This window comes from Siniperca chuatsi, linkage group LG7 (genome assembly GCF_020085105.1).
Source record: "Siniperca chuatsi isolate FFG_IHB_CAS linkage group LG7, ASM2008510v1, whole genome shotgun sequence".
Classification (NCBI taxonomy): Eukaryota; Metazoa; Chordata; class Actinopteri; order Centrarchiformes; family Sinipercidae; genus Siniperca; species Siniperca chuatsi.
The window spans coordinates 22,252,987-22,280,858 of NC_058048.1; the positions used below are offsets into that span (position 1 = coordinate 22,252,987).

General features: G+C 40.0%; 1 protein-coding gene and 1 long non-coding RNA gene across 8 annotated transcripts in view; one reads left to right on the top strand and one right to left on the bottom strand.

Annotated features, from left to right (window-relative positions):
- pitpnm3 (PITPNM family member 3) overlaps positions 1–27,872 on the bottom strand; it is a 91,833-nt gene that overhangs the window by 50,835 nt on the left and 13,126 nt on the right. For 4 of the 7 annotated variants that reach the window (XM_044201815.1, XM_044201819.1, XM_044201820.1 and 1 more), the window contains 2 exons: positions 16,513–16,608; positions 2,575–2,685 (listed from right to left, as the gene is read on the bottom strand). In XM_044201815.1, coding sequence (XP_044057750.1) covers positions 2,575–2,685; positions 16,513–16,608 — 207 coding nt within the window. Of the gene's footprint in view, positions 1–2,574; positions 2,686–16,512; positions 16,609–27,872 lie in introns of those variants that run through there. The other 3 variants (XM_044201818.1, XM_044201821.1, XM_044201822.1) reach the window with 2 other exon arrangements.
- Positions 20,935–25,536, top strand: LOC122878687. Its single transcript, XR_006378521.1, has 2 exons — positions 20,935–21,200; positions 25,052–25,536. It is a non-coding gene; the product is annotated as an uncharacterized LOC122878687 (long non-coding RNA).

A 27,872-nucleotide genomic window follows, 5' to 3' on the forward strand; every position in this document is an offset into this window, starting at 1 on the left:
GGACTGACCTTTAACGATGAGAGCTGGCCAATTTATCAGTAAACAAAACCAAAAACAAGTGCCATGCTATCAGCACACTGTTATTAACCACTGTTGTTTTGTGTTATAGGGAAGTAGGATTTTATATTTGACCGATGAACTAAATAGTTTAAAAAACCTGATATGAATCTATATTTACGTAGGTCCATGCAGTATGTGGACAGGTAACAGTTAACCTTCACACATAGCTTTAAAACCATAATGGAGAGTGACAAAAAGGCTATAAAACCTTAATGGCAATTTACTCCTGACAACTGTGATTGAATTTCTCTTACATGAAACCCCCTGTTGTGGGAGTCCACTGATCTGCATAAGTCCCAGCACTGATTTATGATCTCTGAAGGCTGGCCTAAACTGAACTTTTCTTATTGTGTCTGAAAAATACTGTGCTGTTAAATCTCTGGGCGACATGTTATTCAATTACTGTGGTTGGATAAACACACCAGAGACTTTGATAAATGAATCTAATTGAATAACTTTCTCACAGGAAGAATTCATTAGCCTTACTTAAAGTCTGTGTTGAGGACTAATATGAAAACCTGTTGAAATATGATATTCCTCCTGCCAGTACTGTTTGTTTCATAAATAATTCTACTGCTCTGTGCAGGCACAGCATCTCTATTTTATTGTTTCGAATTATTCTACTTACAACACACAAACAAAACAGATGTAGACATTCTTTGATTTATTGAATTATGAGAGAAGCTCATTCTCTAAGGATGGTTTAAGAAAAGTCTTTCAGCGTGGGGCAGAGTTTGCTTGTTAGTCCTCAGGGCCTTGAAGTGACAGCATTGAGTAAGGGTAGACATAAAACTAAACAGAAATGAAGGAAAGAGGGAAAATCTCTAAAAATCAAAGGGAATTCTATTCATTGAGCATTGGAAGAAAATGTTCCCATATTTATTTCTGCTTCATTAACTAATTTCAATTTAAGGAATAGATTGGACGAAGAAGAAAGAGCAAAAGAAAGCTGAGCATCCACTCGATCTGTACTCATCCATTTGTAGTCTTGTCAGTTTTTGTTTGAAATTTGATGGTAGCCTTGAATATTAGTGAAAAAGATTGGAACCTCTTTGCTTGCAAAGAATGATTTTTATTTTAAGTGATGCTTTAGATATGCATAAATACATTGCGCCACAGAAAAAGCATTGGATAAACACAGATGTATGCACATTTCGAGCTCAGGGCTCTTCCTCAGGCATCACTGAGCACGGGGAAGGAGCACTGAATTTGAAACATGTCACATATCTGCATGTTAGATCTCAGCCACCCTTATGTTTATCTTCTGCTCACTATGTGCTTCCGTTTATTCATGCTCATCTAAAGCAGCAATAACAAAATGTTTACCCTTTGCAAGCAAGGAGAATCCAATCTTTTTCACTTTAGATCAGGCTCTGAACTACTTGGGAAGTCCTTTTTCCACTTTTGGATGTGGAAGCCTGACCCCTGTAGTATGTGACACTTTTGATATTAACATGGTGTCAAATTACTCAGCATATTGTGAAAGGATTAGTCATAGCACTGGAATGCCTGAAAAAAACACCATCTCAGCAGCTCTGTGCAGCTTTTAGCCTATTTTAACTCAATGTTTTGGTTTTTCGGCCCACACACTTAGTGTATGGTTAAGTTTCACATCTCTTTGAGATAAACAATGAAACTTAAGGGAAAAAGAGCAGAGGTTCTAATTTTACACAGCAAATACAATATATAGTCATCTTCTAACTAAATGGATCAGGAGATAAGATGCGCAAGATTCTCCACTAAACAATTTCCCGGGGAACAACCACCACCGAACGATATTTCTAGCAAACATGCTCAGACACGCTGAGTGTAGAGCATTACTCTAAATGGCAAAAAGCAGCTTAAAGCTCAAGACCTAGATATTTTTCCCCGGAGTAGGTGGGCCATAGCTAAAATGCTAGTGAATATTAGACACAAACATTTTGTCAGGTGGCCAGAAACACAACTCCAATGGAAAGCCCATGTTGCTTTGTTTCTGCTGGATATGCTGCATCCACACAGACAATAACACTATGTCCTATGTCCTGTGGATTCTAGCACAACTTTTAACGCAACGTAGTGCAACAACATCCTGCAATGCACTGTGTTAGACAATCAAATACATGAAGACATCCCTACCAGGTAAGATAAATTATAAATTGTAGTTAATTTCACAGTTTACTTCACAAGAAACCAAGAAGTATTGCTAACGTAAAATCGTACCTCAAGAAAGAATAAATGTGTTTGATAGATCTTCAAACTGAACTAGTATCCATCTTCTCACTGGTACCCTGTAGTAGCAAATTAACACAGCCCCTTGCAGTGTTTATCTGGAGGGCTATTGTGAGTCTCAATGTAGTCTGACGTAAGACGTAAGGTTTGTTTTTTTACTTTCTGCAACATAGTGGTCAAAAATGACTTAATGCAGCTTTAAATAGAAGCTACAGTCCATCAACAGTCTAGCCACCATTATCATCATTCAGTGAAGTCATGAGTGTATTTATACATTTGTGTGAGAGTGTGTGTGCAGTGTACCATGAGACTGGTCCTCCATGTGTCCCAGAGTTTCAATCTGCTCCACCAGATCATTTGAGTTCCACTGACTCATGCCCAGAAGAATGGCGCTCTTCCCTTCCATGACATCTGCTGGGACACACACACAAGTACATACATACACAAAGAGGAGTAAGACAGTACAGTGAAGACAAAATCCCATTCCTCTCTCTGCATATCAATAATATGGTAACTCATTGTTGTTGAAGCTCAAACTTATCAAAGCTAAACATTAAACGCCCTACAGACCTACGGTTCACCAACACAGGTCTTTTGATTTATTTTGCCAGATTAGACTTCTTCTCAGGTGCTTGACGTCTCCCTCACTCTCATGTTAGTTTTGTGGCGCCTATTAGGGCAGACACTTCATTTACACCTTTATCAGAGGGTGCACTTTAACACCCGACCAACAAAGCTTTGATTTGTGTCAGTTGGGCGTGGTTTCCACTCCATTTAAATTTATCTTACCAAACGGTACATTCTGCTTATGCCAACCTGGATAGACATTTTAATGTGCAGCAAGTAAACAAAACAACTAAATGCCACTTGATGGCCAACAACATGGCAAACAGAGTCTGGTAAACACATGTCTTTCACGTGGCTTGTCATGGCTGAACACAAATGGAATAGCTATTGTGCTGCCTTTGCCAACACTTGCAAGCTGTCCAAAGATAAAATTAAAATTTAGCCTGAATGATGTTTGCACAGATTAAATACACCCTAAAGACAGTGGTGTGACATGTTTATTCAGCTGACCTACTAGATATTTATCTGTTTCTACTAGTACCCAATCCTCCACGAGAAGCCTTATTACACCTTCAGCCACACTACAGGCTGCTGTTTGATTATTAGCTGATAAAGATTCAATGTCATATGTGCATGCCTGCATTTTGATCAAAAGTACTTGCCATCCAATTTACAGTTTTACTGTGTAATTACAGACATTTTGGGTATACTCACTTTCACTTTTATCTCCAAAAAAGTGGTAGATAGACTGGCTAGACTGGTTTATTTACAATCTGTATGATTGCCTGACCACTTGTGGTCATTGTCCTGTTGGACCTATTTTTAGTATTATTACCACATTACAAGATCTAGGCAATGACCTTGGTGTGTACAATGCTACAAAAGCTACAAAAACAAAACCCAAGAGGTAATAAACCACAGTTTTTCTCTAAGCATGTTTTACTTCCCTTCTGATGCACCTACACAGCCAAACGGAGTAAAGTCATTCCTATTATTACATAGAGTTTTGTGATCTCACGAAATTCCCAGCAGAGCTTAACCTACATTAAGCCTGAGCAGAGGTCTAACCGCCAGACAAACTGAAAACATAAGTGTTGGCATGCAGGCCCTTTAAAACATGGAACCAGAGCATTGTCACGGTAAATGACAAGCTCTGTTGTAGTAGAGAATATCTGGAGTCAACCATAAAGACAGGCCAGGTGGGCTGTATGGTTCAGCATGACCAAAATGGTTGTCTACTCGTCACAGTCTGTCATCCAAGACAGTCTGAGACATGATGAGTCATGCAGGAAGAAAACGCAATACCTGACTGACTTCTCACACATTCACACACTCACAAATTATTACTCATTTGAAAGCTTTGTTCTAAGTCTTTTACACCCAACCTGGAAAATGCTACAGCCAATTCTATTTGTTATAGTGTACTGTGCTCCTGGTCCTTATTCTGAATTTATATCTGAATTATGAGAGTTTTTACCAAGTTTAATCCATAAAACAGATAAAGTCTTTCCACAGAATCCTTCATTATCGGATAAACTCCTATTACTTGACTATACGCCATTAGGCAAAAACTCCTACACTAGATGTCTATCTGATAGTGCTATAGCTAAATTAAAGGAAGTGATTCCATCTGCATTTAATTTAATGCTATGTCTCAATATAACAGAGGACTCCTATGCTAATTTCAGTCCCTCCCAAATTGATCATCTTGTTGCTAGTGCTGCAGGCTCACAGCGAATGACTCTGTTGCCCCTCTAAAAAAGAAGATAATAAAACAATGAAGGTTAGCTACATGGTATAACCCCCAAACTCGCAATTTAAAGCAAACATCGCGAAAACTTGAAGCAAATGGTGTTCCACCATTCTGGAAGAATCTCATTTAGCCTGGCAAGATAGTCTTAAAACATATAGGAAAACCCTCCGTAATTCCAGAGCAGCCTACTATTCATCATTAATAAAGGAAAAGAAGAACAACCCCAGGTTTCTTTTCAGCACTGTAGCCAGGCTGACAGAGATAATAGCTCTATTGAGCCATGTATTCCTATAGTCCTCAGTAGTAACAACTTCAAGAGCTTCTTTAATGCTAAAATTTTAAAAGGTAAAAAAGAGGTGTAATTAAACCTCTTCTTAAAAAGCTATAAACTATAGACCTATACCTAACCTTCCATTTCTCTCTATGATCCTTGAGAAAGCAGTCACCAATAAGTTGTATGACTTTCTAAATAACAACAATTATTTGAGGATTTTCAGTCAGGATATAAAGTGCATCATAGCACAGAGAATTTTCATCACTGGTGAAAATTACAAATGACCTTTTAATTGCATCAGACAATGGACTTTCATTGTTATGCAGATGACACCCAATTATATTTATCGATCAAGCCAGTTGAAACTAATCAGCTAAAATCGGTGGTGGATGGCCGCCCACCCTGAGTCTGGTTCTGCTCAAAGTTTCTGCCTCTTAAAGGAAGTTTTTCCTTGCCACTGTTGCCAAGTGCTTGCTCATGGTGGGATTTGTTGGGTCTCTGTAAATAATATTATAAAGTCTAGACCTGCTCTATAGGAAAAGTGCAATGAGATAACTTCTGTTATGAATTGGCGCTATGTAAAAAAAATAAAAAAAATAAATTGAATTGAATTCCTGCCTGGCAGCTCTGAAAGACTCTGACGCATGTCTACACGGCCTGTCCATTTGGATCACACAGTGGCCACTCTACTGGTCACAGTTTGTTATTTGCTATCAGCTCTGACTCCCTCCTCTTTTTGGGCGGGAGTCAGAGGGACATGCATGCAGGGACATAACACACACACTTGCAGATTCAAATATACACAGACAAGCACAAAGAAAATGGAGAGGAGCGAGGAAAAGACTCACAGATGCATATTGGATCTGAACAAAGCATTGCAGGATGTAAGGAAGGATGTGTTTGGACAGGAGGAGAATGCAAAGCAGGCTTTACACCAAACCCTGAAAACGCAGGTTACTGAATCATCTCCTGCAGGGAGAGCTGAGAAGAGACACAGCCAAAACAGACGCTCCTCTGTGAAGCAAAATGTGTCTGAGCTGAATAAAAAACTACCTACACTAAAAACTAGCAATCCACAGAAATCAGGCGCAGCACAAATTAATTAAATGCACAAATAATCAAGAGAATAAAGCCAACCAATTGAAGCTACCACATCTCCTGCTTTTGGAACATACGAGAGAACAGCAAAATCCTTTTAAAAAAACAGACGAAAAGGGAAATAGATGTGTAAGATTTGCCTGCAGCCAACAGCCCAGAGGGAGAGAAAAGAAATTTAGAAACATCCTTCAACCTGTCAGCTCACAGTGAGTAAGTGTCAGAGTGGAAGAGGGAGGAATAGATGCCGTGATTGTTAAACGATGAGGAAACGGCCTCGGTTGACCTCTACCACTCCAATTTTTTTACAGCAATTCTCAATTTCTTGATCTCATCACCGTGCATTAGTTGCAGCAGTGGAATTACCAAAATAATACTTCTGGCTTTATTTTAGGCCTTTTCAACTTCCAATGACGCACTATGAAAATGAGATTGCTTAGGTGATTTATCACATAAAATGGCATAAACAGGATGAGTCTGTCAGGTAAGTAGGCTACCGAAGATGGATAGCATTGAAACACCACAAGTATAGCTCACAAGCAGACAATATATCTGTAATCGGATATATAAAAGAGAGAAGAAAATATATCAAAGATGTGTAGTCATGATTTAATTCTGAAACAGTATGCTTAATGTTTACATGCTATGGCAAAAATGCACACAGGTACTTATACATGCATATTTAGCCATGTTAGCAGCATGGCTCTAAGGATGTTGGTCGGTCTGTCCACCCCTTCAGACTGAAATATTTCAACAACTATTGGATCGATTGCCATGACATTTGGTCAAACACCTGCAAAACTAATGGCAGCCTCAGCTGTGCTTTGTGTTTAGCAGTAATTAGCAAATGTTAGCATGCTAACACACTAAACTAAGATGGCAACCATGGAAAATATTATACCTGATAAACACCACCATGTTAGCAAATTTGTCATTGTGAGTGTGTTGCCATGCTATCGTTAGCATTTAGCTCAAAGCACTACTGGTATACTGTATACACTAAAACATAAGATTTGTACAGTAGATCACATATCATGTTTAAATTTGAAAACCACACAATTTAATAGTCTTATTGCTTTCATGTAGTTTATACGTTTTTTTCTCCTTACTTTTATGTATCTTGTTCATGTTGTTTGATATTTCAACTGTATGTCAGCTCAATATGAACTATAGTGTCTTGTCTTCTCTATGCATGCTTTTTCACTCATTTTCCTCTACATTGTATCTTGTCCTTGAGCTTTGTCATATGGGACACTTGGCAACACATTTATCCAATGGGTCACAGCACTTTATGGCCTATGTAATTTCACATATGTATTCTGTTTACTTTGTATTGCTAATAAAACTTTAACGTTCATCACTATTTTTATATTGCTTTTTATACTTGTAATGTCTTTTTCTTATCCTACATTCCAATCTGTATTTACTTATTATCCCTTGAAGGATCATTAAAGTTTCATCTCTTCTCTTATGTACCCACAAATAAGCTTACTGTTTATTCTGTGTCTGTGTTTGTGTCAGCGTCAATACAATTCTGTGTAGCAGATTACATGAAACAGGTTTTGTGCAGCAACAGTTTCATTCAAATCAAACACTGCAGCAGCTGATTTCACTGATCAACACACCTGAGAAAAAGAAGTAATCAATGAAATCATCACCTGCAGGGACTGGTTTGGAATGAAAAATGTCTGGATTTCAGTGGTACATGCTTCAAATTCACTGCAGCAGATGTTTATTGCTAGCAAGATATCTTTTTCTGTGCTATCCAAGCACAAAATTGGGCAAATTCCCAAATAGCTTATATTTGTTAGTCATTTGTCTTCCTGGTTTGATTTCCCAATTTAATGTGACATAAATCGATTACCGTTTCGCCTTGGAGGAACCTGGATTTTGGACTTTACCACCAGATTTTGAAAGCAGCATAATTCTTGCTGGTTAAAAAACAACATTTATACACTAAGAAATCCAAGATCTGGATTGCCGCCAAAATTTTATCAACTGTTCTTGGGGCCGAGGTCTACTGGTCCACAACAATAAATTTAGATCCACTCATAACTTTTTGAGATAACTTGTTAAAAACAAACAAGCATGAAAAAACATCCTCTTTCCAGAAAGAAGTGAAGATACAGGAAGGCTGAGTAAATACACTGGCTGATGAATGTATCCATGAGAAATGTGACAAAAAATATAAGAAAACGATATAGAATTTATCTTTCATTTAATCTTACTCAGACCTGTACATGTCACATAGATGTAAGATTAAGGTGAGTGAAGGCAGGAGGATGGAGTGGATTACTTTACAGATGCTGATGAACATACAATCATTCTTTCACCAACAGCTCAGACAAACAAAATCAATGAGGAATGGGATGTGTGTAAGTGTGTCTGTGTGCTCTTGCGAGGACCAGCATTAGTTTAAGACCTAAAGAGCAATGACATTTTTCAAGTAAGTAAGCCATTCATGTTTGCAGGCACATAAGGATGAGTGGAAGGATAGGCTCTAAAGGAATCTACACTATAAAATCTTATCTGCTGCTTCCATATCCCTTGTGACTTTGTTTCTTTTGTGTTGGAGAGATAAAATGCTGTAATCAGCCACTTGTACAAGATATTGTTCACACTGAAAATTAACAAAAAAGGAAATTAAAATGGAAGTGGATGAGAAAGTAAAATTATAATGCACTTCCCTTTGGACTTTTTTATTTTTTTTTAAATTTTCATCATACCATATATAGACCCATCTGGTCATTGACATAAACATGTATTAGGCATCTTAAAGGAATAGTTCGACATTTTGGGAAATAAGATTATTCGCTTTCTTGCCGAGAGTTAGATGAGATAATCGATACCACTCTCATGTCTGTTTCTTCAATATGAAGCTAGAGCCACGAGACAGTTTAGCATAAAGACTGGAAACAGGGGGGAAATAGCTAGCCTGGCTCTGCCCAGAGGTAACAAAATCCACCTTTCAGCACCTCCAAAACTCACAAATTAACAAATTATATTTTGTTTTTTTAATCTGTAAATGTGCTGGTAGGCGGATTTTGTTACCTTTGGACAGAGCCAGGCTTGCTGTTTCCGGTCTTTATGCTAAGCTAAGCTAACCGACTGCTGGCTGTAGCTTCATATTTAATAGAAAGACATGAGAGTCGTATCAATCTTCTCATCTAACTCCTGGCAAGACAGCGAGTAAGCTTTTTTTTTTAGTTAAGTTATTCCTTTAAGGCGGGTGTGGTAAAATTCAATTTACTATGTCATTTTGTGCATATATAATTGTACCAGCAAGTTTTATAGGTATCCTAATAACCTTTATAAACTACTTTTTTGATAAAATGTCATTACAGATTTGCAAGTACTGGACAATTTGTGCAGAAGAGACTTAGTTTTCCATATGGCAAAACACAGTCACCCCAGTTTCTATCCACAAATAGTGCAGAGTGGAACAGAGCAACATAATAAGCTAGCAGTCTTATAATAAATAGATGTCCTTTTTGCATACAAACATGGTTTACGTCCAGTGGCAATTTATTATGGCATTAAACTGTGGGAGCAGCCAAGACCATGAATTTCCTTTCAGGCTCAATCTATCAATTCCCTTCATTATTTAAATTTATGTCATCAAATAACAAACCTGGATTAACACACAGCAAATTTGTCAACTGCTCACATCAATAAACAACGTGACAATTGAGTTGGCATTCGCTTGAGCAGCCTGAAGGCACACTCGATAATCCTGATAAAAAATTAGACATTTCACCCTTGTGCACAAACTCACATGTGTGAGAGGTAAATGGAGGTTGAGTGACGCTGGGGTGCTGTAAGGTGGAGGCGGAGTGATGGGAGATACCAGCAGTATGCTGGGTACAAGAGAGGTATGATTTTTCATTTTTATTACTACAAGCAAGTGGAGAGCCACTGGAATTCATCTGATACTTTAGATGGAGTAAAAAAGAGGAATTGAAAGCAGTCCAGCATAAATACCCCATACTGCTCACTGGTGGCAGGAACAGCCATGAAAGAGCTGAAACACTTTACTGAAAGATGCATTGCACATATAAAGATATATGTTTATAAGTTGACAGAGCACAGAACATTCTTTACTTCAGAAATACAAGAAAAATCTCTTTTCGCTCTGTACGCTTAATTTGACACATCGAAAAAATGTATCACCAGAATTTATTATATTATCATGGTTAACTTATCAAAAAATGCCATGTTATAAAGCTAAATATTGTCTTCACAAATAACAAAAATGACTGTTATCCTCAACCCAAAGCAAAACCAGATTTTTCTGGATGAAGCACAGTGTTTCATCTCGTTAAACAAATATTTAAAATGCAGTCTTCAATCCCACTGAGCTTTTTCAGCAAACTGATGAAGATGAGATGGCGCCATTGGCTAAGTAAAGTAAAGCCTGCAATATTAAAGCATTCACAAATTATTCAGTAAAAGGTCTTTTTGTGGAGTAGAAACATCAAAGAAAATAAATGCATGGCACTCTTCACAGTAAGTGGTTAAAAAGCCTTTATTCTGTTGGATTTTTTTAAGTAAAACTGTGTTTCTGCATGTGGCTTCATCACTGAGCACAAAGCTTCAAACAATTCAATAGTGGAAAAGTGCATTCTCTGAATGACTAGAATAGAAATTTTAACCTTTTCCTAAGAAGAGTGCTTTGAATTTTGCTTTTCTTCTTTTAATGTGAGCCTCAAATGTCTTCTTATCTCCTTTCTTTCATTTGAACAATCCCATTTGAGAGCTTCTGTGTCATATTGTAGATAAACTGGAGATTTATCTGCCACTGGTGGAAAATTAGCGTTTTTATACTCGACAGTGGAGGTGACTCTGAAGGTGGACAGGTCATGAAGCCACTCAGTATCTTCACTTTGATCTTTCTGCGTGTCTGCATGTCAGTCTGAGACTCTCTGCTCTGACAGTCTGTGATACACTTCTGTTTTCATTGTCACTGCAGGCAAGCTCCAACGTGATCGTGATCGTGAGTGTGTGTGTGTGTGGGGTTGCTAGGGACAGCTGTGCAGATGTCAAAGGAGTTGATCAACAGATGACAGCATCAAACCATCCAGCCAACAGCTGTGTTGCCTCAACACAATGTCACACAAACACTGGCTGACACACATCAACATCAAGTGACGGAAACTGAACCTCGGTCTCACTTCTCATAAGAAACAACACACATGGATGTTGATGGATTTCATATCAGCTTCCCTGTTTTAGAGTAAGATTGACTCTGTAAATACTTAATGCTTGCTCGGATTTGTATTCTTCTTCACGTTCTTTTTTTTTGACTCAAGTGAATTTTATTTGCATAACTGAAAATCACAACACAAATTTGCACACCCTATATCCTCAGACCCTTAATTTGGATAAGGAAAAACTGCCAAAAGAAACCCCTTTACCTTTATTGTGTGTGTGGTTTTTTTTTTAGCAGTTTCTTTTTTAAATCATCGCTTTGAGTTTTTGTTAAACTGCATTTTATTTAGGGAAAGTTCTTGTATGGCTGCTTATGTTTAGATAACATTCAACATTTGAGAACTCAGTACCTAAACTCAGGTACTAAAGTCCCTGACCCACAGACATCAGCAGATACTTGGCATCTTTCCTAATGAGCCTCTGCCAAACCTGTACTATACCCATTTTCACTTCCTGCTTGTTTTAGGGCCTGATTTCAGTCTGGTCTTCAAGAAGTGAAACACACGATCAGTTGGTTTGAGGTGACAGACTTGGCCAGTCAGGAAATAACATTTCTGTGGTGATAAAATAACTTCTTGGTTGCTTTGGCTTAATGTTTTGGATCATTGTCCTGCTGCGTATAAAAACTGGCTACTTGTTCTATTTTGTTGACCCAATATGATTGCGAACACCCTAAAACACCCTAAGTGATTAAAGTCATCTCTTAAACCTTAAGGTCATTGGTTCATTTCAAATCCAATCAGCTGGATTACAGAGGGAAAACAGCAGAAAATGTCACTTGTGGATGCATTTTCATCTTGTGGACACAAAGCTTTGTTCTTCAACAGAGCAGCCTTAGATCAGCTTGAAGCAGCTGTACACTGCCACTGGCCCAGTACATTGAAGTGTCATAATGAGCATCATAATATAGCCACTTGAGATAAATCATATCGCTTTCAAGAGGCTCCTGACAAGATATTACATTTACAAAATAATCTATACAAAAACAGTGCATGAGCAAGAAAAACAGTATAAAACAATAACCGTCAGGGTTCATCTTTTTAGCAGAAAACTGAGCAAATTCCTAACAGTCTTCATACATTTTCATGGTTTTTCTGGGTCCGCTGGGTTACACAGTGTGGATGAAGGCATTCATCATAACCACATAAATAAAACTCCTCCAAGCTTATTGTGATGGTTTGAGCGGTGGGCCTATAATATGACAAACAACCCCTCAATCACTATTTAATCTAATACATTGACTTTCCCTCTCTCTGCTTTTTTTATAAAAAGCTGGAATTACTTTTGGGAAAACATATATCTATTGTGCCTGGCAGAAATAAAAACTACCAGAGCAGTTATATACAGCTAAGACTGAGAGTCACAGTATTGCAGTTAGCAAGCGACTGTAGTGGGCCATAATTTCAACAACCCTTTTATGACCTTGTTCTGGTTTCCCTTTTAAGGGAGGCATCCTTCATACTTAGCATATGTTTATGTTGGGAATAACTTGCTCTGTTGCTTTTTTCTGCAGGACTCAGCTCCACTTTCCCCCTGAGCTCAGACAATAAAGTCACATAGCAACCGCAAGGAAAAAACACACTTCAAACACCTCTTCCTCTCTATTCTTGTTTTTTTTTTTAACAAAATTAAACTAGCTTTGTTGTATTCTTTCAATGTCGCTCCTTCTATAATGATGCTTCTACGTTGATTGGAACAGCCATGCTTTCATGCTGGATAATACAAGGTAAGACCTAAGACCTCAGAAACACTAGCCTGCCACAAAGTCCTTCCAATATTGTGCATCAATGAGAGATGGCAAAATGAGATGTGATGTGTTTGGTCTCCGTATAACAAGCTAGCAAATAATAAGCCAATTAGAGATGGAAAAAAACTGCCAGAAATGAGAGATGGGAACAAAAACTGAGTGGTACCTTCACCATGAGAATTTGGATCCCCAGCTGTGTACAAGGGCGGCATAATCTGTAACCTCATGGCACATGGATTTGAAAATTTCCGAAATTACTGATTCTACTCGAAGCTTCAGTTCCAGTTCATAACTAAAATACATTAACATCACACTGATTGTGGCTGCAGCAAACCAAAACAAGTGCAATGCACATTTGATTAGTTCACTGTATAATCGGGGGCTTTGTTCCCAAACCTTTTATACTGTATGTCCCAAGGCTTCAATGGCAGTCGTGTTGCTTATGAGAAAAAAATTATATAACCCCCCTCGAAAACTGGTTGTGGGGTTTATGGATGTTTATGTCTGTTTGTTTACAGAAGCTACAGCCAGCAACCAGTTAGCTTAGCTTACCATAGAGACTGGAAACAGGTCCAAAGGTAACAACATACACCTACCAGCATCTCTAAAGCTTGTGAACACGTTATATCTTCTCTTTTTGTTACACAAAATATCTAATAAAAAGAGTTGTGATGAAAAGTTATTATGATAATTATAAAACTTGTTTGCACAATTATATATTCACACCATTACATAGCAAATCGAATTTTACCACACCTGCCTTAAAGGAATAGAGCAACATATGGGAAATACGCTTTTTCACTTTCTTGCCAAGAGTTAGATGTAAAGATTAATACCACTCTCATGTCTTTCCATTAAACATTAAGCTACATCCAGCAGCCTTTTAGCTTAGCTTAGCATAAAGACTAGAAACAGGGGGAAATAGTTAGCCTGGTTCTGTCCAAAGGTAACAAAATCCACCTACTAGCACCTCTAAAGCTCATTAAGTAACACTTCATACAAAAAACAAAGTGTAAAAACAACTATTTGTGGTTTTAAGACTGCTTCAAGTCTTTATTCTAAGCTAAGCTAACTGTCGGCTTGCTGTAGCTTCGTATTTACCATACAAACATAAGTGGTAACAAATGTCTCATCTAACTCTCGGCAAGAAAGTGAATACGCGTATTTCCCAAAATGTGGAACTATTCTTTTAATTTTTGAACTAAATAACATTAAATATAACCACACACACAAGAAACATCTGATCATTTCTTTGCTTTTTTTGCTTTAGCAGTCTCTCCCCATGCTATTTAATTAAAGGAGATAAAGGACATCTGTTTTTCCATCCCTTCACACTCAGCAAAGATATTTCATAGCGGAGTGTGAAATCTCGTGCTGCAGATAGTGTGAGGATGACGAGGTACATCTGTTGACATACAACACATGATATCTTATCCCCTGGTGATTCCTTGAGACCTCACAAAATGCATTTTGAGCAATGCACAGCTCTGTTCTGTGACAGCTGTGATAAGGATATATATTTCATGTTTCTAGGAGTGTGTGCAGTGAACGTGCCATTTTTAGCAAACAGGATATGCAAGGGAACGGGAGTGAAGGGAAATCAAAATTAAGGGAGGGAAGCAAATGAAAGATTGAGGCAGGAAGAGTGACAGGAAATTGAGATACACAAAAGTGAGAGTGAACGACAGAAGAGAATGAAAAACTTGAATCACATTTCCATGAACAAAACATGTGACTTTATACCACAGCACATAAGATTTCCTCCACGGACAAAAGCGGAAAGACGGCCTCTAATCTGTTACGCACTGAGCCTCATTTTCAGCATGTTTTTATATCATATGAAGGAATGTTGGACACCAGAAAGTCTCAACACACCCCTGGCTTTTGACTGACTTAATGTAAAATAAGAACATGTTATAATAATAATTGATTAGTATCTCTACCATCAGTCTCTTGGAGGATAAGCACTTGGAGTGGATAATTGGTGGGATTGGGGAAGTATTCCACTTATTCGCTGATGAACTCCCTCTGGGACTAGTCGAACAACGTTCTCAAGAGTGTCTATTTCTGGTCAGTCTGACATCTTGAATACATTTACAAGAATCTTCAGCAATAAAGGGGACAGTGAAATCAGTTTAAAACGATTAAAGTTTTAATACATGATCTATTCATTACCCATTCTCCCCGGTTTGTTCTGCAATCACATTCTATTCTGAAGTCAGATTTCACCCAATTCAGTCATAACAATCACAGATGCACATTAACTTATACCACCCCAAACCAGAACAGAATTGCCTGTAAATTCCTCTGGATCTTGTGATTTAACCAGTTGTCCTACATTTCCCCAGACTAATAGCCCTTTTCCACTGCAGGAACTTAACAACCCGTAACCACTTTTAAGAGCCTTTTGAGGTTTTGGTACGAGCTTCTTCCACTATTACTAGAACTGACTCAATTAGTCAACTGACTGACAAAAATAGTCTGCAACTCTTTTGATAATCAAATAATCGTTCATTTTCCCAAGTAAAAATGCGAAATATTCCCCAGTTCCAGCTTCTCAGTTGTGGAGATTTGCTGCTTTTATTTGTCTTAGACTACAGTGAACTGAATATGTTTAGGTTTTGAAGTGTTGCTCAGGCAAAACAAGATATTTAAAGATGCTTTAAGAAACTGTAGAGGGCATTTTTTTACTGTTTTCTGACATTTTATAGGCCAATTGATTAATCAAGACAATAAACAACGGATTAACACAAACCAGGATGTTTTAGATAGATGCCATTAAAAAGACAAAAGTAGGGCTAATTATGTAATTTTTGCGCTCTTTGGTAGGCGAGTGAAGGAAGCAATTGTTGGACAGACAACAATGTAGTGGTGCTAATATTGTTACAGATACAGTATACGTGAGCTATAGGATTATATGGCGAAGGAGAATCCTGGGCCCCTGGAACTAACAAAAGCTGGTCAGTCAAAGAGTATCAAACCGCTAGAAGTTTTTCAGTTTGCTCCACAGCACATATTGTGATCTTTTTTGTTTTATTATATTTTTCAATTTTTTTGGCTGTGTGTAGCATCCACATTTCTGCCAGATGCTGGGAAATCTTATTGTTTTTGTTTCTAGCCTCTGACTCCAGCTCTGTCTGGCCTCCTCTCCCCAAATACTACTGAGGACATGGACATTTCGGTTTGTCCAGCAAGTGTTCTGCATGGTTCTTTTTTGTTTTTCTTTTGGTTGTCCTGGTCGATACAGAACGCAGTCGTAAAACAGTGATTACTGTTGTGTTTGTTGTAGTCTGCTTGACCAGTCACAATCTGTAGCACTGCTGGCAACCTCTGAAAGAATCTGGATCTTGTATTTAGTAACAATTCCTGAGCAGTGCCGAAATTAATCTATGACAATGACTACATATTCAATTTCATCAAGTTCCTGTAGTGGAAAAGGGCTGTAAGAGTCACAAGTATGCACACTTGATGGAAAATGGTCTGTTTAAAATGCTCATACAGAAGTTGAGATCATTTCTGAGGCTATTATTGTTGGAGAGAGAGAAAAACTTCAAGGTGCAGACAGGATAAAATATGGAAATAAAATGTAATACTAACCTCTGGCATCAAAGAACTCTTCATCGGAGCTGTCAACTGATTCTTGTGCAATATTCTGCAGACACCAATGAGTGGCGCTGTGCTTTCGTGATGATCCTGTGCATCAGAAAAAAGAAAACAAAATCAGCTTTTTAAGAATGACAGACAGGGTCGTGCCATTAATCACAGAACTCAAGGACAGACAAATCAAGAGTATTTTTATATTTTTTTCCTTTCTTTTTTCCTTTCGGTTGACAGGTCTAAAAATTCAGAGTGAAAAGCAAAGCGTGAATGACCCTAGTGGGGATAGATGGCCTTTAGAGTATCACAGCAGGTGAAAAGACCCAAATGGACTTTCCTTTGAGCAGTGTCATAGCACACAAATGTCTCAGCAAGGCAGCCAGGCAATGTTTTTTATGACCTTCTGATACAAGAGCAGGGATGAAAAGGGATTTAAAGCGTTTTCCATTTGTTGATAATATTCACTGTCAAGTACCCAAATATAAAACCACTGCAAACCACACAGTACAGCAAATGATTTCGTGAAAATCACTGAGGCAGAAAGTGGCTGTAACACAGTCGGGTGAAACTGACAAAACCCAAAGCCTATTCTGCCAAGGTTGGTATTAATAAACTCAATAAAGTAATGATACTATAGTTAAAAAACAAGATTAATTACGACATGCAGGAACTTTCACGTGCATTTCTGATGAACTGTGTAAAATGTTGAGTAACTTAACACCAGGCTGAAAAGCAGTGTTTTGCTGCCCTCTTTGGTTGAAAGTTTCAAGCCTGTTTCACCTCTGACGGGTGTGGTGAGGGGGGGTCAGACGTGTGCTCTGTTGAATCTGTAACCACACCCAACAGTGATGTCAGGGGTCCTGGAGTACACCTGTACATCACTGCAGTGAGGTGAGAAGTTAAACCACTGGATGTCAGCAAAGACAATATTTTCAGGGGGGTGTTAAGTTGTCATTTAATGTGTCCCTGAGTGCCCTGGATGTTTTCTTCTTCTTTGGGACAGTGACTTTGATCAGCCTCAAGTAACTCCTCCTCTTAGTATTGCTTCACTCTGATGATAGCTGTAATGAACCAAATGTTTCCCTGCTGGTCTAGGGTCAAATCTTGAAGCTTAATTTTCCCATAGTTTGGGTCCATTGCATCCTTCCTGATATTACAGCAAATACAGAATGTGGTCATCAGCAATTCTAATACATCAAATGTTTCACAGCATTCCCAAATCTACTATCATATAAATCATGGGAATTAGGCCCTGTTTAATAAACCTGACCAAATGGCCCGATTCAATTCTCTGTGCTGGAAGAGGCGTTTCCCTTCTGGGATACTGATCAGTTTCCACCCATCACTTTTGTGATTCACACAGTATACTGCCCAACTCTAGCTCAACTCCTGAGCGCCACTTGCCCCCCTGTGCGTTTTGCTGAGAAACTCGTCCCTAGAGGTTTTGCATGAAATGTGTGTGTTGTCGTCTCTCCCCAACAATGTCGCAATTGGGAATTATTGTCAAAAGAAAATGTCATTTTTCTGTGCAGTGGTACTGTAATGGCAGTACAACATTGGAAACGCTTAATATTACTGTTCCACAGCAGCTGGTTGACTAATAACACACCAATTTATTATTTCTGTTTGTATATTTCTTACACATATCAACCATGTTAGCACTTTAGTCTCTTCCAAGATGGAGGTAAAAACATTACTGTCAGGAAACCATGAAGAATCTCTATATTTATGGCCGATGTCATTCAGGGGGGAAAAAAATCACTTTTTGCTCAAAAAATAGCTTCTTTGTCCACACAGTACAAAGAAAAAACCCTGCAACTGCTTTCTAAGCACTTTCATTCACAGAAGTTGTCTGGTGATACACACAGTCCTGTCACCGTGCAGATTTGGGCTTACAGAGACACTGCAACTGTACAGCTTTTGACAACACTGTCAGTCATCACTTCCTGTTATCATATTAAGCCAGACTAGCCACTTACGTCAATAGCTGGCTGCTGGTTGCAATGACTGTATAACAAGCTTTTTGGCTAGCCTGTTGCAAAACACTGCACTATACTGCAGCATAACAATAAAGCTACCTTAGGATATATGGAGGACTAAATGTGGATGAACGACTCAGTAGCCTTGCCTTTCTGACGAGGAGAATCATGACATCCAGGACATAAATAGTCAACATGCCTACCAGAGATAAGCTGAAGCTCTCTCTTCAACCTCTGACTTAGCAGCAACTCTGCCAGTCAGCAAATTGTTCTCCAAGGGCTGCAGGATCCCTGAACCGCTACAGAGCCTTTAGGCCTGTTATCTTGGCCTGTACTGGATGATGAGTGAGGAGGCTCAAGTGAGGATTAGTTCAGTTGTTATGTGAGCGTTCATCAACATACAAACCAAAACAGAATTTTCTTCCTGAACCTTACATAGCCACCCCTTATATACAATTACTGAGTTTCACTAATTTGTGTCGGCTAAACTACAAGTGGAGGAGCTCAACATATAAACACAGAAGATAATTGGGCCAAATCATACAATTCTCTGCTCACAGAGAAATAAGCAATTATGACACAAAACATCAAGATGATTGGCCTACTATTTTCAGGAAAACACTTCTCTCTTTGAAAAATGGAAATATGTCTCCCCCCACTTAAACAAAATGGAAACAGGAGCTATAAATACATCTGAAATCCTCAGCAAACTCCAGAACGTAGGTAAACCGCACGTTATGCTGTTATGCAGCAAGTGTGTCAGCAGTGCTTAGAGTGCTATCAAACAATAGACAGCTAGTATGCCTGCTTGTGGTAGCCTACTTGCCCAACTTCTCATTTATGTTACATATATTAATACACACACCGAGCATGAAATACACAATGAGATGGAGGAAAATCTACATCACACAAACCTCAGTGGTCTCTGGCCCTTCCTTCACTGAATGGGATAGTATTTGATTATGCACCTGCATATTTAGTGTTGATCTATTTGAACTGTATATAGTTTACAACGATGGGTGGCAGATTTACAACTGTAAAATGTAATTACTTTATTGTAAAGATTGGGTCCTTGACTTCAGTGTTAGACAAAAGCAGGCTTCTTATTTCTAATCACTGACTATTGATTTAGTTGGCTGAATGATAAGTGTTGCTGATAGATTTTATCAGCTGTAGCTAGCTAGCTAATTAAGCAAAGGCTAGCTTTATGAGTTGACAACACCTTCTCCTGCTGACTTTGAAACTGAAAGTTTCAAGCTGACTTGTTTTAAAAAGAAGAACTCTGTAAAGGGGTCTTAACTTTATGGCTACATACATGATGTGTGGTTTACGTCATGCTAATAGCCTGAAGCTAAACTGCATGTCCAAAAAATAATAATCAGCATCCAGTGGATGGTCCATGTAGAAGACATGGAAATAAAGAAACAGTATTGTACTATATTGTAGTATAGAGCGGAGGCTGTTATTTCATTCTAACCCTGTAGCTGCTTACTGTAGCTTACATACTTGGACAAGCAAGACAGAGGTTCGATTTATGCTTCATTGTTTATATTCTCAAACAGTTTGGCTCACTTTTAACATTGCAAGAGAAAAGGCTTTTAGGATGAGGACTAACCAATGTGTTTTGCGAATGTAATGCCCTCTATATGGCTGGGGTTGCTGGATTTCCCCAAATCCAAAAGATCAAGGCAGAGCTGCTTGAGCACATAGCAACCAGGACTGGCTCTCACACAGTGGGGAAAGACTTCACGGTGGACGTGCTAGTCATGAACAGAGCTTTTTTATAACATATCCCCACAAAATAATGTAGTGTAAAAAGCCAGTTGCCTTGGATGTAACGCTGGATTGTTACTACTGTAGGTAGTAAGCTAGTTAGCTGGACATGCTAATGTTTGCAACTGTGAGAATTAAAAATTTTAATGAAGGTTGATTGCCTATTATATTAATACCATGTTGAAACTTTTTTACACATATACACACACACACACACAGGGCATGAGGTTTAACAATTTAAAGTGTTGTCCTGCAGACTGCTGACTGTAGGGAAATGTTGATTAGCTGTTGCAAACAGGCTTACATTTATACAAAGAAACAGGGATATCAGAAAGAACATCATGTACTGAGGACAGTATGTATTGTAATGACCATGAGAGGAAAAGTATCAGTTTTGGGGAACGAAGCAGAGACTTTAGCAACTTACAAACAGAGGAAGTGTAGGATTCCTCCACTAGGGCGCTGTCTCCACACGAAGGGTGAAATCGTGTGCCTAGAGGCTGGGACCAGCCTGTGCACCACCGAAGGGAGAGCTAAGTCTAAACCACAGCTCCTCCCCACCTCTGTAGAAACCTATCAGATAGTTGTACATTTTCATTTAAAACTCTGTGTAATGTTAAGAATAGCATTCTTTTTTAGGATGATGGCTACAGATTAACAGCTTGCTGACTGTGGTTTTCTGAATAGAAAAGATCCTTGTACAAGATGCTTTTGATCCTCCAATTCTTTAATAAATGCCAAATTAAGGAATAGCTTCTCTCCAGACTTTTCTTTTGCAAATAAACGAACGCGCTGACAAATTTGGTGACCCCCGACGTGATTTGCTGAGGAAGAAAAGGAGAAAATTTGACGCTGTCCACTGCTGAGGTTTTTCCGGTAGGACCGGCTCTGTGTTTCTGGACTCCTCGTCACTCACCGGGATCCCTCAAAGAAAAGGTAAGCAGAAACCTGTTGTTAACAACCAAATTCTGTGCATTGACTAATACCAAATTAAAAGTGAGTGAGGAGGAGGTAAGGAAATTACAGTCTAAATCTTATAATATAACTACATTGAACAAACAATAAGTGACTGGTGAATTGGAGAATCAAAAGTTAAGGCCAATATAGGGTTTGAGTCCCTAAGGGTTGGAGTCCCGTGAGTTATACTCACAAAGTACCAAAAACTTAGGGTTAGAGTCCTTGAGGGTTAGAGTCCCGTGAGTTTTATCACAAATTACCAAAAATAAATTAGGGTTAGAGTCCCTAAGAAAACAGGGTTAGAGTCCCTGAGGGTTGGAGTCCCGTGAGTTTTATCACAAAGCACCAAAATTAGGGTTAGAGTCCCTATGAAACAGGGCCCTGAGGGTTGGAGTCCCGTGAGTTTTATCACAAAGTACCAAAAATTAGGGTTAGAGTGAGTGAGAGACATTAATGACTTATTTGGGGATTTGTGTGTATAATAATATTGAGTGCATGTGTCATTAATGTATGGGAGGTAGACATTAAAAGGGGAATGAATGTGAAACTGGGTTTAAAAAAAAAAAATTTAAAGGTGCACTAAAAAAAAAAAATTTAAGTATGTTTTTTTTGGGAATAAAGCGAACAATTACTATTGGGAATGAAGTGGTATCACTATAAAAGCAAATAAAACTAAACAGAATAGTAATAATAAGAGAAAATAATACATTTTGAAATTTAAATTGAATCTTAATAGAAAATATAGTTGCATGTGTTGAAAATTGCTATGTGTTTTAAAAAGCAATGTTGAAAATCGCAATGTTGGTGGATTTGTGAAATTGAGCAGTGTAATGTTGGGTTGTTCTCATGGACATGAGTGACTAGGGAGACGTGCCATGCCTCCTGGGTAGATTGCCAACTGTGTCTTACGAAGATATTGTGTGTTAACATTAAGTGACGAGCCGGTCGCATTCGGCCTCCTCCTGTTGTTTTGACATTAGAAGAACGTGTAGCTGCATGTGAGAAGACACTAATAGGGTTAGGAAAGTTGTGGATTGTTTAGTTTATGGTTTTAATCTTAAGATACATTGGTTTGGGTTGTATGATCTATTTGAAAATATTAAAAGGACACCTTGGTGTGTGTGTACAAATATAATGGGAGATCAGCCTATGAGTTTGGGCCAGTTAAAGGCATATGTGATACAAAAGCTAGAGGGAAAAGTAGGTAAAAAAGACAAGGGACAGACAAAGAAAGCAGTGGAAAAGTTGTGGGAGAAATGGGAGAGACAAGGTCTCCTCACCAGCAACCAGGAAGCTGAGCTGCCCACCCATCAAGTGATCATGTGCATGGTGACTGCCGCAGCTGCAAATCATAGAGAAGCCCTTTATGATTGGGAGACAGCAGGAAGCCATAAATGGGGATTGGCATATAGGAGACTGGAAAAAGCTAGAGACAGAGATGTGACCACCACAGCCATTTGTGCAATAATGACAGCAGCAGGCAAGAGCCAGGGGAAGGCGGAGAGAAAGAAAAAAAAGGAGGGGTCAGTAGCAGCCTCACCAACAACAACTGTGCTGCCAGTTTCCCCATCAGCACCTCCAGAGAAAGGGAATCCGCCCAGCCATCTATACCCCTTCCTACCGGAAATGGACCCTCCCCCATTCCATACACCTCTAAGAGGCTGTTACGTCGCCAAGTGGCTGAAAAAGAGGATGAGGTTAACAGGAACAAAAGTAAAGCCAAGCAGATGGTGGCCACACCTATTGTTCCAAATGGGAATTGGCAACAGGAAGTGACCAAGGCCGTAACTGAGGCCATTAAGGCTCAGTTGCCGTCTGCCAGACCAGCGCCCCCTGCAGATCAACCACTACTACCCCAGTCCTCCATATCCCCAACCAGGATATCCCCAGCCAGGGCCACAGTGGGGGGGCCCAGGGGAAGAGGGAGAGGACACATGGGAGGACCCCGCCCCTGCTACCTATGCGGAAAACTCGGACATTGGGCCAGAGACTGCCCTAGAGGAGGAGGAGGTTCCCAAGCTCTGCAACAACAACAAGGCCAAAGACAGAAGAGTGCTAATGTACCACAGCTCCAAACTGGATAATATGGAAACAGGGCAAGCAGGATGCACAAGTTCTTAGCAGCATTGGCAAAAGCAATCACAAAAACAAGCCACATAGTAATGTGACACGAATTGAAAGTGAACACCGATCATGGAGTAGTGACATTTTTGGGATCAAGTGCATTCACCTTCTACACAGCAAGAAAAATGAAAATTTCAGACATTCTGCTGCAACCACATGTCACATACCACATTGAAGGTGTGAACATGGCAAGTGGACTGACCACAGACAATAGCCAAGCGCATAACTGTGCGGAAAGAGCTGAGAAAGATGTAAGACTCAGAGCGGATCTGGAAACAGAACCTCTGCAAAACCCAGAAGTGATCCTGTTCACAGATGGATGCTGCTACAGAAGAGACAGTGGAAATGTGGCCTCCTATGCTGTAGTAAAACAGGATCCACACACAAAGACGCATCTCACAATAGACCAAGGTCTCATACCACAACCAGCCTCAGCACAGCTGGCTGAACTAGTGGCCTTAACAAGAGCCCTGGAGTTGTCTGAAGGAAAAAGAGTGAACATCTACACAGACTCAGCCTATGGACATGGAGCTGTACATGTGGATGGACCGCAGTGGGTCAGAAGGAACGTCCTGACTACAGCCAACACTCCAGTAAAGCACAGAGCACAGCTAGAAAAACTGGTAAGAGCAGTACTACTGCCTGCAAATGTGGCCGTGATGAAATGCAAAGGACACCAGAAACTAGACACCAGCATAGCTGAAGGAAATGATGCTGCAGACTTAGCGGCTAAGAAGGCGGGAGGATACACATCAAGACAGATGTCTGTCACCATTGAACAACTACCAGAACTAACAGAGAAAGACATCATTGACATGCAAGAACAAGCAGGAGTATACGAGCAAAGTGAATGGCATCGGAAAGGAGCAACAAAGAAGGAAGGCCTGTGGAGAGCTCACGATGGAAGAATAGTGGCTCCAGCCAAACTTTGTCAGCTACTACTCAAACAAGCACACGGACCAGCTCATGAGAACAAGAAGAAAACTCAGAAGAACATTGAAGGATGCTGGTGGCATCCCCACATGACAGCCATAGTGGAAAACTATGTGACAGACTGCTACACTTGCAATGGACACAACCCTAAGCAGACATACAAGTGCCCAATGGGAAGGTTTCCAGTACCAGAAGCACCATTCCAAGACATCACGATCGACTTCACCGATATGGGTGTGGAAAACAGAACAAAAGGCTACCGTTACTTGCTGGTGATGGTGGACAGATTCACCAAGTGGGTAGAGGCAATACCATGCAAAAAAGAGTCAGCAGATGTAGTAAAATGGTTGAAAAATGAGCTAATAACGAGATATGGGGTCCCACGTAGTGTACGCTCAGATACGACTCACATTTCAGTAACAAACAGCTGGGGAGGTGGAAAAAGCACTGGGAATAACATATAGATTTGGAGCAGTGTATCATCCCGCGTCGCAGGGTTTGGTGGAAAGAGCCAACCAGACTCTGAAAAGAAAGATTGTTAAAATCTGTTTTGGCACAAAGCTCAGTTGGGTGGATGCACTGCCTTTGGCACTTATGTCCATGAGAACCTCCCCAGGGGCCAAGACACACTTGACACCCCATGAGTTGCTGACAGGTAGGCCAATGTCAGGGCCACCCAGGGAGGGAGGTCATATGCCCCCTCTGGATGACTGATTGACTGTGACGAATACATGACTGCAGTGACTAACTTGTTCCGAGTTTTGTGTAAACAGGTACAGCTGGCCGAACCCGAAGCAACCATCACCGAGACTCCAGCAGTACAGGTAGGGGATTGGGTACGAGTGAAAGTTCACAAGAGAAAGTGGACTGATCCCAGGTGGACAGGACCTTATGAAGTGGTTGAGTGTACCTCCCACGCAGTCCAGGTAAAAGGAGAAGCTGGAGCAATTTGGCACCACCTGACACATTGTGTACCAACCCCACCACCCTTACGCACATTAGCGGAGGTTAGAACTGAATTGGCTGAACACGAGTAAGGGCTCTAAAAGGTAAAACTAAGAACTTGACCCAAAGAGCTGAGAAGCCCTAACTGTCATGGCCGACCCTAGGGGTCAACCGTGGCACCCTTTTCGCCAACCAGGCCTCTGTGGCCTAAGAGGAACAATTGGGACCAACTTCCCTAATGGCTTGGCAGAATAGGATGGCTTTAGATATGCTGTTGGCAGAAAAGGGCGGACTTTGCAAAATGTTTGGGGATTTCTGCTGTACATCCATTCCCAATAATACTGCCCCTGATAGAAGCATCACCAAGGCTCTAGCTGGCCTTACTTCCCTGTCTGAAGAGTTGGCTGAAAATTCAGGCATCAACGACCCGTTCAGTAATTGGGCAAATCATTATTTTGGTAAATATAAGGCCCCCCTCATGTCACTAATTGTTTCCTTTGCTTGTTCGCAGCCATTTTAGTGTGCTGTGGCTGTTGCTGCATCCCCTGCTTATGTGCATTGATCAACCGTCTCATTACCACAGCCCATACCAAAGAGAAAGACCCTCCGCCTTACCAAATACCCCTGTTAGGTGAAGATTTGGAGTCAGATGAGGAAGAAGAGTTACAGGAGATACAGGTAGATGGGGATAGGGGTTGTAGTGTGTAATTGCATCATTTTGATTGAGTTTACACCTTAAAAGGTGTAAAAGGAGGGATTTGTGAGAATTAAAAATTTTAATGAAGGTTGATTGCCTATTATATTAATACCATGTTGAAACTTTTTTACACATATACACACACACACACACAGGGCATGAGGTTTAACAATTTAAAGTGTTGTCCTGCAGACTGCTGACTGTAGGGAAATGTTGATTAGCTGTTGCAAACAGGCTTACATTTATACAAAGAAACAGGGATATCAGAAAGAACATCATGTACTGAGGACAGTATGTATTGTAATGACCATGAGAGGAAAAGTATCAGTTTTGGGGAACGAAGCAGAGACTTTAGCAACTTACAAACAGAGGAAGTGTAGGATTCCTCCACTAGGGCGCTGTCTCCACACGAAGGGTGAAATCGTGTGCCTAGAGGCTGGGACCAGCCTGTGCACCACCGAAGGGAGAGCTAAGTCTAAACCACAGCTCCTCCCCACCTCTGTAGAAACCTATCAGATAGTTGTACATTTTCATTTAAAACTCTGTGTAATGTTAAGAATAGCATTCTTTTTTAGGATGATGGCTACAGATTAACAGCTTGCTGACTGTGGTTTTCTGAATAGAAAAGATCCTTGTACAAGATGCTTTTGATCCTCCAATTCTTTAATAAATGCCAAATTAAGGAATAGCTTCTCTCCAGACTTTTCTTTTGCAAATAAACGAACGCGCTGACACAACCTACATTAAGAAAGACAAACACACACAAACACAAACTTGTAGGCCTGTGTGGACGAGTGGATTTCTGCCTGGTATTCAGCAGCTAATATTTGACGAGTCACTCTACTCTGTGCTTTGTACTTGACTGTCTGAGGATCTGAGAGAGCCATCCTGAGGAGGCATATGGACGGGCAGAGGCCTTCCTGTGTGCCACAATGTTGAGAGCTCTTGTGGGCACAGAAGGCACATGCCGAGCGGTAAGAGGAGCTGATGGAGTGCACAGCACGAGCCAAGGAAAGGAACTACTTTGAAAAATAAAAACACTTCCGATTCAGCCATCTCAAGCCAGCTGCTGCCCTAAACAACTGCCAAACAGCTCTCTCCATCATGGGATTTGATGTGTTGAGTGCACTGGATACACTCAGTCAGTCACCTTATGAGGCCTTCCAAGTGATTTTAAAAGTATGTTTAACTTTTTACTGTTTTTATTCAATGCGTCCACTGCTGGCACAGATACCCATGTAGGCTATATTCTGTGGGTGTTAGTGCACTCAGTTTACTCCTGGAGGTGCCCTTTGAATGTCTCATAAGGTTTAGGAAATCTAACCAATTGCTTGTGTGGCTGAAGCCTCACGCCGGAGCTCCTATCACCAAGCGATGCCTTCCCCACTGGGTAATGGAAATGATTGCTGTAGCTCCCTGCAGGGCATTACAGTGCACTGTATCACACTGATACCGAGTGAATGCTTGAAAGAACTACAGATTATGATCCCATAACCAGCAGAAGTGTGAATCTGAGCAGACCTGGAAGCCAGGAACAAGGAATAGGAACATTTTGTGTTAATGTAGGATATGTAGAATTATATCTCATGCCAATGCATATAGGACCACAAGACTAAGAGTTAGCAGCTCTGTGAGGCTGTACTTTGGCACAGCAGTGCTTGAACTAAAGGCTAACATCAGCATGCTAACATGCTCACAATGACAATGCTAACATGCTAATGTTTAGCAGGTTTAATGTTTACCATGTTCACCATCTTTGTTTAGCATGTTAGCATGCTAATATTTGCTACTGAGCACTAAACACACAGCTGAGGCTGATGGGAATGTAATTTGTTTTTCTGGTATTTGGTCATAAACCAAAGTATTGGACAAATTAAAATTTGGTGATGGCACTAGAGGAAAAGTCAGGGGATCGCCAAAGTCAGTAGAATTCATCCTCTATAGGGACCATG